The sequence below is a fragment of the Chiloscyllium plagiosum genome, chromosome 3 (genome assembly GCF_004010195.1).
Source record: "Chiloscyllium plagiosum isolate BGI_BamShark_2017 chromosome 3, ASM401019v2, whole genome shotgun sequence".
Classification (NCBI taxonomy): domain Eukaryota; kingdom Metazoa; phylum Chordata; class Chondrichthyes; order Orectolobiformes; family Hemiscylliidae; genus Chiloscyllium; species Chiloscyllium plagiosum.
In genome coordinates this window covers 114,507,394-114,524,523 of record NC_057712.1, presented here as the reverse complement: position 1 = coordinate 114,524,523, position 17,130 = coordinate 114,507,394, and the positions used below count along the sequence as shown (strand labels likewise).

The 17,130-nt window shown below is 43.1% G+C and overlaps 1 protein-coding gene across 1 annotated transcript in view; it reads right to left on the bottom strand.

Annotated features, from left to right (window-relative positions):
* Positions 1–15,563, bottom strand: part of rev3l (REV3 like, DNA directed polymerase zeta catalytic subunit) — a 203,894-nt gene extending 188,331 nt beyond the window's left edge. Inside the window, exons 1-2 of the mRNA XM_043687151.1 lie at positions 15,232–15,563; positions 14,889–15,088 (exon numbers count right to left, since the gene is read on the bottom strand). Of these exons, the coding sequence (XP_043543086.1) occupies positions 14,889–15,027 (139 nt within the window). The 5' untranslated portion in view covers positions 15,028–15,088; positions 15,232–15,563. The remainder of the gene's footprint in view (positions 1–14,888; positions 15,089–15,231) is intronic.
* Between the last annotated feature and the right edge of the window lie 1,567 nt (positions 15,564–17,130).

Sequence of the window (17,130 nt, the reverse complement as noted above, 5' to 3'; positions counted from 1 at the left end):
TGTTCAGCCTCTCCTTATAGCTCAAATCCTCCAACCCTGGCAACATCCTTGTAAATCTTTTCTGAACCCTTTCAGGTTTCACAACAACCTTCTGATACGAAGGAGACCAGAATTCAAGTGGCCTAACCAATATCCTGTAGAGCTGCAACATGACTTCCCAATGCTTGTACTCAACACTGACCAATAAAGGAAAGCTTATCAAACACCTTCTACACTATCCTATCTAACTGCGACTCTATTTTCAAGCAGCTATGAACCTGCACTCCAAGGTCTCTTTGTTCAGCAATACTCCCTAGGACCTTACCATTAAGTGTACAAGTCCCAAAGCAAATCCCAAAATGTAGCACCTCGCATTTATCAAAATTAAACTCCATCTGCCACTCCTCAGCCCAATGGCCCATCTGATCAAGATCACATTGTAATCAGAGGTAACCTTCTTCGCTGTCCACTACACCTCCAATTTTACTAACTATAACTCTTCATTATTTATACAAATGATTTGGATGGGAGCATAATAGTAGTGGACCCAGCACCGATCCTTGTGGCATTCCACTGGTCACAGGCCACCACCACCACCCTCGGTCTTCTACCTTTGAGCCAGTTCTGTATCCAAATGGCTAGTTTGCCCAGTATTCCATGAGATCTAACCTTACTAACCAGTCTCCCATGGGGAACCTTGTCGAATGCCTTACTGAAGTCCATATAGATCATGTCCACTGCTCTGCCCTCAAACCCCTTTGTTACTGCTTTAAAAAAAACTCAATCAAGTTTAAGAGACAGGATTTCCCACGCACAAAGCCATGCTGACTATCCCTAATCAGTCCTTGCTTTTCCAAATACATGCACATGCACATCCTGTCTCTCAGGATTCCTTCCAATAACTTGTCCACCACCAATGTCAGGCTCACTGGTCTATAATTGCCTGGCTTGTCCTTACCACCCTTCTTAAACAGTTGTACCACGTTAGCCAACCTCCAGTCTTCTAGCACCTCATCTGAGTGCATTGATACAAATATCTCAGCAGTCACTTCCCTAGCTTCCCACAGGGTTCTAGGGTACACCTGATCAGGTCCTGGGCATTTATCCACTTATATGCGTTTCAAGACATCCAACACTTCCTCCTCTGTAATATGGACATTTTTCAAGATAGCGCCATCTATTTCCCTACATCCTATATCTTCCATGTCCTTTTCCACTGTGAAGGCTGAATGCAAAATACTCGTTTAGTATCTCCCCCATCTCCTGCAGCTCCACACAAAGGCTGCCTTGCTGGTCTTTGAGGGGACCTATTCTCATCCTAGTTACCCTTTTGTCCTTAATGTATTTATAAAAATCCTTTGGATTCTCCTTAACACTATTTACCAAAGCCATCTCATATCCCCTTTTTGCCCTTCTAACTTTCCCTCTTAAGTATACTCCTACTACCTTTACACTCTAAGGATTCACTCGAGCTGGTCTATACCTGACATACGCTTCCTTCTTTTTCTTAACCAAACAGTCAATTTTTTTAAGTCACCCTGCATTGCCTACACCCACCAGCCTTTTCTTTCACCCTAACAGGGAATATACTTTCTCTGGACTCTCTCTCTCTCTCGCTCATTTCTGAAGGCTTCCCATTTTCCAGCCGCCCTTTTACCTGCAAACATCTGCCCCCAGTCAGCTTTTGAAAGTTCTTGCCTCATACTGTCAAATTTAGCCTTCCTCCAAATTTAAAACCTCAACTTTTAGAACTGGTCTATCCTTTTCCATCACTATTTTAAAACTAATAGAATCATCGTCACTGGCCCCAAGTGTTCCCCCTCTGACACCTCAGTCACCTGCCCTGCCTTAGTTCCCAAGAGTAGGTCAAGTATTGCACCTTCTCTCGTAGGTACATCCACAGATTGAATCAGAAAATTCTCTTGTACACACTTAAATTTCTCTCCATCTAAACCCTTCTGTTTGGAGTTAAAACCCCCTACCATAACCACCTCATTATTCTTACAGATAACACCTTTTTAACTGTTGCAGTCCATTGAGTTTGGAGTTTATTAGTGTGGGAGTTCCAAGTTTGAGTGCTATACAGAAAGTGGAATACTTAACCTCTTCAGATCTAGTTCAGAGACCTCAGACCTACCATTTCAATGATGCTTTCGCATTTAATCAGCACCAACTCTTATAATTTATACTGACACAAAGGGCTCTCACTTCAGCTTGGCACATTCCTGCCAAATCTTTCCCAAACCAATCCAACTCTGGTCTGGGGAAAGAGAATGGTATATTAATAGTGTCATGTCTTATAATCCAGAGTCTGAGACAAAGGTTTGGAGGATGTTGGTTCACACCAACTATGGCAGCTGGTGGGATTTAAATTAAGTTAATAAAATCTAAAATTAAAGGCAGTTTCGTTAATGGAGACCGGAAAACCATTATCAGTGAATTGTTAAATTTTGGTTCATGTAGCTCTTTAGCTAAGCAAATCTGCTATTCTTACATGACCTGGCCTACATGTGACTCCAAACTGATAATAAAAAAGGGAAAAAAAAAAAAATCAACTGATTGACGAGTTTTAGTTAACTACCTAAAATCAGCCAAAGATGGCAGGATGATGTGTCACAGTTACAGTATGGAGGTAGTTCCTGGGTGGTGGTTAAGATGCATTTATTAAATTAAGCCTATAAAAGATGCCCTGTTGGTTACAGCAATTGTAATACGATTGAATTTTACTTTTCAGTCCAAAGAAAAGAGCAGTAGATCAAACTTGCAAGTATTAAAGTGAACTGGCAAATTAGGTTAGGGTCTTAGAGATATAGTGCAAACATTTAAATGGATACTCCCAAACACTTAGTAATGCATATCTACTATTAGAAATTAGAAGAAGTTATGTTCTAACAAGGAAATACTCCAAAGAGAGAGGACCAACATCTATTTCATGTGGCTAATTGAATTCCAAATAATGGAATGCTGGATAAAGAAAAATAGGAATTGCTGGAGAAACTCAGCAAGCTTTGCAGCATCTGTGGAGAGAAAGCAGAATTAACATTTCAGGTGAGAGCAAATATAGTAAACTAGATTGCTTGAAGTGCCAGTAAGTTGTTATTGCACTTGGAAGGATCATAGCCACCATTTTCAACAGACACTGCCACCAGACATGTATTCCAAATGCCCCAAATCCCCTGGTCAGCATTCCACTGGGTCCATTCCCTCAAGGGGACTCTGGGCCACTCCCCTTCCACTCCCAACAGCAACGTTCCACGCAATCACAGAAGGCGTAACACCAGCTCGTTTACTTTTTCCCCCTCCTATATCCAAGGATCTAGCTATACCTTCTACGTGAAGCAATAATTTACCTGTATCTCACTACCTAGCCTACTATATTCACTGCTCACAATGTGATATCCTCTACATTGAGAAAGAAAATGCATACTAGGTGACCACTGGGCAGAACATCTACATTCTGTCTGCCAAGAATGACCCACAGCTTCTAGTTGCCTGCCACTTCAAACATCACTATTCCCTGGCCAACATTTGTCATGGCGTAGTGATCCAGCAAGGCTCAGACCAACATGTCATTTTATGGATGGAGACCCTGCAGCCTTCAGGAGTCCAATAATGTATTGGGCCTGAACACTTTCTATATCCTTTATCCATCCCCACACCCCAGTCCCTATTAATGCATGGGCTGCTTTCTGCAAGCCAACACATTTTCACCTACATGTGGTCCCCATTATCAGCTTTTGTTCCTGTCCTGGTATCAATTCTGAAGGGTCACCACACTCCCATGTTAACTGTTTTCTCTCTACAGTTGCTGGAGAAACTCAGCAAATCTGGCAGTAATGCTTATGTTTCAGATTTCCATATCTGCAGTTCTTCATTGCATTTAAAGGGCAGCATCAGAAAAAGAATATATAAAAAAAAATCACACAAAGGTGGATAACAAGAGACTGGTCAGCATATTAAAAAAAAACAGAAAATAATGAAAAGATTAAAGGTGGTAAAACTAAGTGTGAAAAAGCTAGCTAGAAACAAACAGTAAGAATTGTTACACCTGTATAAAAGATAAACAAAGTCAGTGCTATGGAATGAGTGGCTAAGGATTCAAAATGGCAAATAAGATTGCAACAGACATATTTTAAAGACAGACGTCTTCCCAAGATTTCTCAAAAAGATGACAACATCCCATTTTATGACTTGCACTGGAACACCGAGATCCCTTTGCAGCTTGAGATTCCACAGTCCACAGTCCTCCTGCCAAAGTGAACATCTTCACGTTGTCCAACATTATATTCAATTCTGCCAGATTTCTGCCCACTCATTCACTATATCCATCAGCTTGTGTCTTATTTCTCACATAAGGAGTAGTAAAGTATTTTTTTTTGGGAGATGGTACCTTCCCCAATAACTTCTGGGAAATAATTGATGTTTGCATTTGTTACCCAATCCTAGTGACCAGAGATGGTGGTGAGCTACCTTCTTGAACCACTGCAGACCATCTATCCACAATGCTGTTGTTAGAAAAGAAGAAGGAGTTCCAGGATTTTGACTGAGCAGTGAAGCAACAGCAATAAGTCAGGATGGAAACTGGCTTAGAGGGAAACGTGCAGGTGATGTTCTCATATTTGCTGCCTTTGGTATTCTCAATGGTAAAGGCTGCTGGTTGGAAAGATGGCTTTTACAGGAACCTTGGTGATTTCCTACAGTATATTAGAACAGTACAGTGCAATACAGACCCTTTGGCCCACAATGTTGTACCCAGCACTTATTTTAATAGAAGATCAACCTAATCTACACATCCCTTAAATTTACTGTTGCCCATGTGCTTGCGCAGCATATCGAGCTTGTCTAGGATACCTTCCGGATGGTCCACACTGCTGCTACAGTGCACTGGTGGTGTAGGAAACAAATGTTATGGGTGTGGTGCCAGTCAAATGTCTGCTTTGCCCTGGATGATGTCAAGCTTAGAGTGTGTTGTTGGAGCTGCCGTCTTCGACACATCCCACCCATCACACTTCTGAACTGCTTCGTGGATAGTAGACAGGCTTTGGGGACTCAGGAAGAGAGAGTAACTTTTTGCAAAACTCGTTTCCTCTGACCTGGTCACCTCCACACTCCAACTTTGACTCAATGATAATACCAAGATGTTATCAGTGGGAAATTCAGCAACAATGCCATAAAATGTCAAGGTGGTAAGCTAAGATTCCCTCATTAAAAACAGTCAAGGTCTGACACTTGTACAGCATAAGTGTGTGACTTACCAGCACCAACTGGTCAGCCCAAACATGGACTTGGTTCAGATCTCACTGGTGTTTGGAAGTAGACGGTCTCAATATTTAGAGGTACAAATGGCACTAAACACTGCAAATATTAACAATCATCTTCATTCCTGGTCTGATGGAGACAAGGTCACTGATGAAGTACTTCAAAAGATGGTTGGGCCTAGGATACTACACTGAAAAAGTCCTGCAGATATGCCCTGGAACTGAGATAGGAACATGGTTGTAATGTTGGCTTTGTGCCAGGTATGACTTCAATCAGAAGGGCATTTTCAGTGATTGGCTCCAGTATTGTTAGGGATCTTTGATGCATTCTCATGTGCAGCTTAGATGTCAATGGCAGTCAGTCAGTTTCGCCACATCTCTGGAGTACAGCTCTTTGCTCCATGTGTGAACCAAGGCTGTAATGAGATCAGGTGTTAAGTAACCCTAGTGAAATCCAAATTGTGTCAGTGAGGCAGGATATTGCCAAGTGCTGCTTTTTTGGCACTGTTGATGGTCCCTTCAATCACTTCACTGATTATCAGAAAGAGAATGATGGGCTACATTGGATTAGTCCTGCTTTCTTGAGCACAGGATATACTTGGGCAATTTTCCACATTAGCAACAGCTTAACTACGGTAGCAGCACATTCTGGAGTTGACATCTTCAGCACTATTGCCCAATGTTGTCAGAACTCAATCTTTGCACATCAAGTGCTTTAGCAATTTCTTGCTATTGCAAAGACCGAATCTAATTGGCTGAAGACAAGCACTTATGATGCTGGGGACCTCAAGATCAACCATTTGGAACTTATGGCTTAAGATTCAGGCAAACGTTTCAGCCTTCTCTTTGCACTGTGTTGCTAGGCTCTGCCATCATTGAGGATGGGTATATTTATGGAGCCTCCTCGGTCATTTAGTTGTCCACCATTTATAACTAGATGTGACAGGTTTGCAAAGCTTACATTGGATCAGTTGGTAGTGGAATCCTATAGGTCTATCACTTGCTACTTATGCTGTTTGGCATTAAAACAGTCCTGTGTTCTAGCTTCACCAACTTGACACCTCATTTTTATATAAGCCTGGTACAGATTCAAGCAGGTTCTCCTGTGCTCTTTGAACCAGGGTTGATCCCTTGATAGTTATAAGGTGGGGCATATGTTGGGCCATGAAGTTCAGATTGTGATGGAGTATAATTCCACTGCTGCTGATCACCCACAGAACCTTGTGCACAATCGCAGTTACTAGACCTGCTCCAAGTTTATTCAATATAGCACGGTGATGGCACACACAATATGGAGGGCATCCTCACGTGAAGGTAGGACTTCAGCTTCACAAGAACAGTGTGTGTTGACTCCTACTGACACTTCCATGATGCACGTGCAGCAGGTAGATTGGTAAGGATGATGTCAAGTAGGTTTTTCCCTCGTTGGTTCTTTTTCCATTTACTACATTTCCAGCTATGTCCTTTGGATTTAACCAGCTATCAGTACTGATGCTACTTGAGCCATGCTCGGTAACAGACATGGAGGTCCCCACCCTCTGTATATCCTCCAAACAACATTCAGCATAGAAGAGCAGTGATACATCAGCTGAGCGGAGTGGGCACGTGGTAATCAGGGACCGCTTTTGACCCGATGCCATGAAACATCATGGGGTCCAGAATCAAAGTTGAAGAATCCAAGGGAAACTTCCTCCCAACTGCCAAATGGGACTAGATTAATTTAGGCAGAGGGTCTGTTTCCATGCTGTATAGCTCTAGAACTCTGTGCATATCACAGTGGCACCACCTGTTTGGTCTTTTCTGCCAGTACAACAAGATATATTCAGAGATTGTAATGGTCTTATCTGGAAGTTATTTTTAATTCATTCGTAGGACCCAGTAGCACCTGTTCAGCAATTACCTGCTCAGTGACATCCAGCCTGGATTTTGCTATGGCCATTCAGCTCCTGATCTCATTACAGCCTTGGTTCAAAAAATAGACAAGAGCTGAACTCCACAGGTGAAGTTAGAGCAACCACTCTTGGTCTGAAGGCTGCATGCGACCAAGTGAGGCAACAAGGAACCCCAGAAAACTGGAATCAATGTGACTCAGTTGACAAACTGATGTTTGGAGCTATAACTAGCACATAGGAAGATGGCTGTCGTTGCTGGAAGTCTGTCATCCCAAAGAGGGTAGTGTCCAAGGTTACACCATCTTCAGCTACTTCAACAATGGCCTTCCCTCTTCTGTACAGGCGAGAGTGGGGATGCTTGCCAACAATTGCACAAGTCCAGTACCATTCATGACTCCTCAGATACAGAAGCAGAACATATCAAAGGCAACAAGAGCTGGAGAATATCAGGTCTGGGGCTGAAAAGTGTCAACTATAATTTGCACCACATGAATACCAGGCAATGGCCATCTAAAAAAAAAAAATGAGAGAAAAGAATATAAACTGGAGCAGATCAGAGGCTAAGAACACCATAGTGAGGCTAAGAACACACTCAGTTCCTGGATTCTACAAAGCTTGTCCACCATTTACAAACCACAAGTCAGTAGTACAAGTGAAAGTGCCCCACTTGCCTCGATGATGACTGTAGCTCTAACAACATTCAAGAAGACTGACATCATCCTAGACAATGTACTCACTTAATTGAATTTTTGTGGATGTGGCACCACTTATGCTCAATAACAGCAGCGTATACCATCTGCAGAAATTCAAACAACCTTAGACAGCATGTTTCAAACCATGACCACTTTCATCCAGAGGTTCAAAGGCAGCACACACAGGAGAACACCATCACCTGCAAGTTCCCTTCCAAGTTAGTCACTATCTAGATTTGGAAATATCACAATGCCTTCATCACCACTGGGTCAAAAACCTGGAATTTGCTCCCCATGGGCATTGCGGGTCAACCTACTGCACAAGAATGCAGCAGTTCAAGATGGGAGCTCATTAACATTTGAGGGCAACTCAGGACACGCAATAGTGTTGGACCAGTCTTTGATGTCCAGGAGAATTTAAAAAAAGCTTTTTTTTTGGACTATCATATACTCACCATTCAGTACGTAATCCTTGTCATTCTGCAGCCATGTCTCTAATGACATTATATTTAGTACCTAGATCCTCATACTTTCTATGTACACCCTCTTTCCTACTTCCATCTAAGTGGGTGGCACAATGGCAGTGGTTAGCAATGCTGCCTCACAGCGCCAGAGACCTGGGTTCAATTCCTGCCTCAGGCGACTGATTGTGCAAACTCCACACATTCTCCCCGTGTCTGCGTGGGTTTCCTCCAGGTGCTCCGGTTTCCTCCCACACAGTCCAAAGATGTGCAGGTCAGGTGAATTAGCCATGCTAAATTGCCCGTAGTGTTAGGTGAAGGGGCAAATGTAGGGGTATGGGTGGGTTGTGCTTCGGCGGGTCGGTGTGGACTTGTTGGGCCAAAGGGCCTGTTTCCACACTAAGTAATCTAATCATTGGTATTTACCCAGATCAGAACAACCAACCCAACCCCCTGCCAAAGTGCAAGCTCCTTTCCCTGAGTAAATGTTCAAATCCTGAGCACCAAGTAGGCAACCTAGCATTTGGTCAGCTGCAGACAACACAAGTATCAATTCTCCTCACTATACTATTGAGCCATGGCAGAAGCGGAGACTCCTGCAGTCTTCACTGCATCATTCTCACTCAATCCTGACAAATTAGAATACCCTATCTTAAGGTGTGTGACTGCCCACTGGTACAAAAATCAACAGAACTTCCCTTCTCCCTTTTGCACTGAAGCGTCAGCCTCCAGCTCAAACTCTGAGCTGAAACTACTTCAACTTCAGATTTACATTTACTGCAATACATTTGCCCGAATCACAAATGTAGCCAAATGCTATAGCCTTGACAAAAATCATCTCTCTGGCAAACTTAATCATCAGCTAGTTCCTCTCCCTGTAATAGAGCAAAATTAATTCCAAATTTAGGTCTGACCTCAATTGCCTTGGCCACACTTGTTTGATGTTTTTCACCCATCTCTTACTGATGTGAAAAATAAGAGATGTGGCCTTAAATGCTGCCATCATTAGTGGAGGTGAGTCTCCAATCTCACGACTTTAAAACAAATATCCAATGTTTACCTTTCTGACTCCAGCTGAAACTTATCAGATTTACTGGATTCAAACTTCACTGATTTTTTTTTGGTCCAGAGTTCTTTCAAAATAGTGGAAAAAAAAGTTTATTGCAGAGGTCCAAAGAAACTTATAACTCTAGATACAGCCATTATTAAATTGTTGTTATGAACAGGTGCAGAAAATAATTCACAAGATTAATAAAAAACTCAAAAGATGACAACACATATCTGGAGATCCATTATATAATGGGTAGAAGTTATGCTCAGCTTCAAAGAATTAGCTGGACCAAACCTGCGGCATTGAGGGGGAAAGTGGATGACTCTTTGAACGTTATCTTAGGGGCATCACCAGTTTCTCCAGCTTAGAATTTCTCTCTCTGCTTTATCTTGCATTTTAAAAATGCAATTCCTAAATCAAAGTCAAGCTCCTAAACTACAACACCAAGTTAGATATTTGTAGTATAGCTAGATGCCAGTTTTGTAGCTGTACTAGAACAGTTAGTACTAGAGGACATACCTTCAGTACCCAAGCCAGAATGTTGTCAGGTAGTATCCAGCTCCTTCAGCCGTTACTTTATTCCAGACTGATTGAATTGGCTAAAAACTAGCAAGGTGATGCTGGAGACCTTGGTGAAGGCCATGCTGGATCTTCCACCCAGCACTTCTGGTCAAACATGTTTGCACTGGATGCGTTCAGGCTCCCCAGTCATCAATAGTGGGCATGTGTTTGTGGAACCTTTTAATAGCCCACTGAACACCCATGACCAAATGTGACAGGACCTTAAGAGCTTCGATCTGATTTACTGGTTTATGAATCAGTCAGGTCAGGCTACTTCCACTGTTTACATACAAATACAGTTGAGGTATTGAAGCCTCAAAATGTTAGCAGATCATTTTTAGATATGTCTGATGCTGTTGATGCCATGCTTTCCTACCTTCCTCCTCAAACCAGCAATAATCACAATTGCTCAATGGGGAACACACAAGACAGACAGAGATTGAACAATTCTGCTGCTGATGGGCCTCAGTAACTTGTAGTTGACCAGATTGGAAATGCTAGATCTGTTCTGTTAATTTTGACCGATAATAGCACTATACAACCTGATGGATGATATCCCCAGTTAAAAAAAAAGAGACAATTTTGGTCTTCACAGTTGGGTAGTGGTAAACTTCTAATACTGTTATGCATTGGTGTATTTATGGCAAGTAGATTGGTAAGGGAGAAATCAGATTCAAATAATTTATGAGAACATAAGAATTAGAAGCAGGAGTATGCCATCTGATTCAGACTCATCAAACCTGCTCGCCATTCAAAAAAGAAATTTTTCATGGATTTAGCTCTACTTACCCAATTGCTCACCATAACCCTTAATTCCTTTACTGTTCAAAAAAAAAAAATCAGTAAAAAACATTCAATGAGATAGCCTCAATTGTTTCACTGAGCAGGGAACTCCACAGATTCACAACCCTTTGGGTGAAGAAGTTCCTCCTCAACTCAGTCCTAAAATCTGTTCCCTCTTATTTTGAGACTATTCACCCACCAGTAGAAACAAGCTCCCTGTTTCTATCTTATCTATTCCCTTCACAATTTTATGTTTCTGTAAGATCCCTGCTCATTCTTCTACATTCCAATCAATCAGTTTTGTCCCGGTCCACTCTCTCCTCATATGCCAACCATCACAACTCTAGAACCAACCTAGTGAGCCCCCTCCACTGCCAGTACTTGCTTTCACATGTCAAAAAAGGAGAGACCAAAGCTGCACGTAGTACTCCAGGTGTGGCCTCATCAGCACTCTTCAGTTGCAGTATAACCTCCCTATTTTTAAACTCCATTCTCCAAGCAACGAAGGACAATATTCCACGTGCCTTTTAGTTACCCACTGCATCTGTGAACCAATTTATTGTGATTCAATTGTCTTCACTTAAAGCTCTGGTTGCATTTTGGAAAATCACAACTAAGTGAAATAAATTGTAGGGTACCATGGCAATCAACCTTAAACCAGCATTAGGTTCCTTCAGACATCTGCTGCCCAGGAAAAACAAATTGAAATACATTAACATACATCTACACAGTGTGCATTCTTAGCTGAAATAACTTGCTAACAAAAATAAGCCACTAAATACTGAAGAAATACTGTATAACAGAAAGGAAAATTTTCATGTTGGGATTGAATTTGGGCATTTCTGTTAACTCAGTGGGTAGATTTTTAAACCAAGGCAACATACCTTAAACATCAAGTCGGTGGTACTTAACTCTACCATAATTTGAAAAATACAGCCTAACAAATAATACTAAAGCTTTACTCCAAAAGAAAGGAAAAAAAGCAAGTGTGAATAGCTGATAATGCAGTAGGTTGCATTTCTCAATGAATTGCAATATCTGGGAATGCTTTTTTTGTTCAGCTTTGTGCCTGAGAGTTACTAGAAATCCAGAAGTAGTGAGAAATTAAAGCAGTTTGTGGATGCTCCAATGCTATTTGCTACTTGCTCCCAACTAGGACCCAGTACACAGTGGTGTACAATTCCTGAGCTGGGCCCTGAGGTTGAGGTTGGAACCACAGCAACAACACTGAATACTTGCACTAACCACCATCACGGACATCTTGCATCACCCACTCTACACTTTCTTTCTGCCAATTATATTGGTCATCCTTTTCCCTCTAGCTATTTCCAGCTGTAGATATAAAAGTGGCCAGAATTTTCTCCTCTTGATTCACTCTCCTCACTGGAATCAGAGCAACCAGGAATCGCCCCAGTACACAAGCACAATGCCAAGCCCTTGCCCACCGCTAGAACAAAACAGTGCGTTTATCTTAGAGGTAAGCAGAATGTGGATGTGATCACAAGACAATGCCAACTCAACTGTTATCTGACAATGCACACATTTTAAAGTTTTAAAAAATGGCAAAGCAAAATCATAAAACAGGCCCCAAAGAATAAACAATGTTTAAACAAAACAAACTTAAGGAAGGAACAACAAAATCAAGAATTTACTATAGCTATTCTCCCTCTTATTTATTCATTCACATGCTATAGGCCTAGTCTGCAAGCTATGCCCTTCAGACCTTGGTAGCTCAGTCAGTAGTAGCATTATCAAACACCCAGTTGCCCATCCTGGGTACATTCTGTGCCCTAGCCACTGCAATGCTTCTTCCAAATAGTATACAACATGGAGAAGCACAGATTCATCAGCTGAGGGTAACAGGTTGGTCTTGAAGTCTCCAAAGCCCACTTGCTCCCAGCTGCACACAACTGAACTTACCCAAGGGTATTAATGGAGAAGTTTAAGAGCAGAGGGGGCCTTTAGTTCATTGTATCAGCCTGGTCATCAAGTACCTATTGACACTAATCCCATTTTTCAGAACTTGACCTGCAGCCTTGTTTGCTATCATGCTTCAAGCGATCATCTAAATAGTTCTTAAATATCTTGATGGTCAGCGTGTCTACAAGCCCTTTTCAGGCAAAGTTCCAAGTAACCACCACACTAAGATGAAATATCTCTTCTTCAAGTCAGTTTTAAACCTGTTGCCCTTTATGCACCCTCGTTGTTGATCCCACTCAGGGAAAAATCAATGCTCCTCATTTTGTACACCTCAGTCAGGTCCTCTCTCAGCCTTCTTTGCTCTAAAAAAGAGAAACACACCCAGGCTATCACTTTATAGCTGAAACACTCCAACCCAGCCAATATCCTCAAATCACCTCGACACTTCCTCTAATACATTCATGTCCTTTTGACAGCATGGCAACCAGAACAGTACAGTACTCCAGCTGTGGCTTAACCAAGATTTATACAACCTCCATATTCTTGTATTTAATACCTAAAAGACAATATACGGATGTGCTGCCACAGAAGGTTGGGGAGGCCAGGTCATTGAGTAGATTTAAGATGGAGATATTTAAGATGGAGATAGATAGTCAAGGGGATCAAGGGTTATGGAGAGTGGGAGAATGTTGAGAAACTTATCAGCCATGACTGAATGGTAGAGCAAACTGAATGGGCTGAATGGCCTAGTTTTTGCTCCTATGTCTATGGTCTTAACCAACTTATTCACCTGACCTGTTCCTTTGAAGGATCTTTGGACATGCACACTAAAAATCATCTGATCCGCTGTACTTCCTGGTTTTCAACCTTCCATTGTGTACTCCCTTGCCTTTTAGTCCTCCAAAAATAAAAGCCCCATCTCACACTCTTCAAGGTTAAATTCCATTTGCCAATGTTCTCCCCATCTGACCAGTTCATCCATGTTGTCCATTAAGGTTTGCCTCATTACTTACTATACCAACTCTCATGCCATCTGCAAACTTACTGTTCAATTTAGTGTCTAGATCATTAGTGCATAAGACAATAGAAAAGGAATCATCACTGAATCCTGTGATACACTACCAGACATAGGCTTCAAACCATCACTCTCTGCCTCTTGCCACTAAGTCAGAACCATGAAAGTGATTGCTAACTCTAATGAAACTTCAACTTAACAAGAGAATATAAGACTAACTTGAAGATATTGTTTTGTTTGTGTACAGCATTCTCTTCAGATCCAATGCACATTAACAGAGCAAGAATACCTAGATCAAAGCTAGCTAAAAATCTATAGCTTTCCGGGTTTTTTTTTTTAAAAAATCTTCAATACTTGACTATTTTAAAAAAGGAGAGAGGAATCACTGCACTTTATTAGAATACTCAGGGCTTGAAAATCCATCCTGATAAAAGATGGTTGAACATGTTCTAACAGCATTCAGGAAGAATTATCACCTCAATTCTGAGTGTAAATGTTCAACCAATATTTACAACAGCAAACACATTTGACAAGTGCAATAGAGCTTTGACTAGGAAAATGATATGCAAGATACCCTACAGTAAACATGGCGACTAACGTCAACAGTTACTGCATGCAAATAAAATTATTTCAATACATGGAAGATCATGAAAATATGTATTTGTTTAAAAGCCACACCTTTTTCGTTATTGGAGCTGGGGTGGTCATGGCTACCCTCTAGTATTTTTTTTATTATCTCTTGAGCTTTCATAGTTAACTCAAATCCAGCTTGCGCTAACGGTTCAACTAAACAGAGGGAGCTGCATGGTAATTACACCAGTGACCTGGGGCAGAAACAGAGGAGATTCCTCTTCACAATTAATGAAAAGATCTGCATAATTCCCCTCCTCCTTCGCCAGATACAGTTCGATTCTCGCCTTCCTCGGACCGTTAAATAGTTTCAGATCAAATTTTTATTATTGTTTTTTAAAAAGTCAAACGCTCCCAGCGAAAACACGAGTGCACATCTGACACGAAATCTCCAAAACTGGGTGGGAGGGTTAACACCATACGGTGTGGACAGCACCGTGGGTGGTACTGAACATCTTTAAACTCACAAGCAAATGTGATTTTGTGCGAACACACACACACAGAGTGAGACAGACCCCGTTAGCAAGTGTCTCAGCCCCTGGGAGGGGTAAACAAAATGGCAAGCGAGACCACAGGCTGCTTCCCACCCCGCTCCTGCCAACAGTGGGGCGTGTTAACATTTCACAGCAACACAAGGCCAGCTTACCTGCAGGTGTCGGCCCGAAGATACGAACCACGGGCACCCTGGTCACCTCACTCTCCCGGAATCCCGAATAGCAGACATCCAGACCCTTGACAGGGCTGGACATGTAGTAGTCAGCGGTGACAATCCTCACTGCAAACATCCTAAACACCGGGCAAGGGGAGGGGAGGGTGGACAAAATAAGTGGAAGGATAAAATGCAACCTCCCCCCCCACCCTAAAACAACGGATAAAGACGGAGTGTCTCTGCAAGTGGAAGGGGGTCGGTGCGGGTCAGGCTGGGGAAGGAGGCGGCTATTAACACGAGCAGGGAGAGAGGAGGGGTAAGTGGAAGGATAAAATGCAACCTCCCCCCCCACCCTAAAACAACGGATAAAGACGGAGTGTCTCTGCAAGTGGAAGGGGGTTAGGCTGGGGAAGGAGGCGGCTATTAACACGAGCAGGGAGAGAGGAGGGGGAGGCTGCGGGCCTCTGCACTGACTGTGTCCATCAGGGTGCATCCATGGCCCCGGCCTCTCTCCCTCACCCTCCGGGCACAGCTTCCAGCCGCCTGCCCGGTGCCACACATCACCACCGAGTGAGTGAGTGAGCGACACGGCGGGCTGTGTGTTTATAAAGACGCCTGCTTCTGTCTCACAGCGAGCGCGAGCCCCTCCCCCCTCCACGAGCTGCACTGCACCAACGGCCGCCACGGCCGCCGCCAGACGGTAAAGGGGCGGGGCTTCCACTGAGGCCCCGCATTCTCCACGCCTCCATTGGTCGCTATCCCGTCGCCCGCCCAATCCTGCACGCCGATTGGACCGTTGCCGCGACACTGACGAGCTGTTGACACCTAGCTCCTTGTTCCTCCCTCACCATTGGTTGGAGCTCGGCCGGGCGTCACTGTCTTTCTGCCCGCGCCGATTGGTTTGTTGCTCTCCCTCCTTCTCCGAGGGAGAGGGGTTGATTGACAGGGGAGGTGGCTGTCGATTTGCGTTGTATTATGTAGGTGTGGGCGAGCAGAGGGCAGCAGGGACCAGTACAATCTAGTTGGAGGCAGAGGTCAACTTTCCATAGAGAACTCGTGGTTACGTGAAGGAGAACTAAGTTCGTAAGAGTTGGTTAGCTCAACTAATGCCAACAGTGTATGTTGAATACCTCCATCAGCTGAAGTAACCATGAAGGTTTCTCCTACTCAACCTCTACCCTCACCTGTAATGTGATAACAGTCAGGTTAAGCAACTTTTCTACAATAGAATCATAGAGAAGTACAGCTTGGAAACAGATCCTTCAGTCCAACTCATCCATACCGACCAGATATCTTACATCTATCTCATCCCATTTGCCAGCACTTGGCCATTAACCTTTAAACTCTTCTTATTTATGAATCCACTCAGATGCCTTTTAAATGTTGTAATTGTACTGTCTCCACATCCTCTGTCAGCTCGTTCCATACACACATGACTCTCTGCATGAAAATGTTGCCCCTTAAGTCCCTTTTAAATCTTTCCCTTCTCACCTTCTAAACCTCGGCCCTCTAGTTTTGGACTCTATTAGTTTTGGGGAAAAAAATCACTCTATCCATGCCCTGCATGATCTTATAAATGTCTAAAAGGTCACCCATCAGCCTCTGACACTCCAGGGAAAATAGCACCAGCATATTTTACTCTCCCTTTACTCAAACCTTTCAATATTGGCGACATTTTTGTAATTTTTTCCGAACCTTATCTTTCCTATACAGGGAGACCAGAATTGCATACAGTCTAATGTCCTGGCTTTCCGTCAGGTTTTCCGGTTTCCTCCCACAGTCTGAAAATGTGCAGGTTAACTGGACTGGCCATGCTAAATTGACCATAGTGTTCAGGGTTGTTCAGGGTTCCTGCGGTCACAATGAAATGTGCCAGGAGTGGGGTGTGAGCTGGTGGGGGGTGTGGACCTGACGAGGGCGTGTGGAGGGAATGGTCCAGAGATATATTTCCCTCCCCACCATTATCAGCGTTCCCTCTGTGACTCCCTCGTCAGGTCCACGCCCCTCACCAGTCCACACCCCACTCCCAGCACCTTTCCCTACCATCGCAGAAAGTGCAAAACCTGCGCCCACACCACTCCCCTCACCTCCACCCAAGTCCCCAAAGGATCGTTCCACGTCTTTCAGAAATTTACCTGTACCTCTACCAATGTCATCTACTGCATCCATTGCACCCAGTGTGATCTCTTCATCGGGGAGACAGGACACCTTTTTGCGGATTGTTTCAGAGAACATCTCT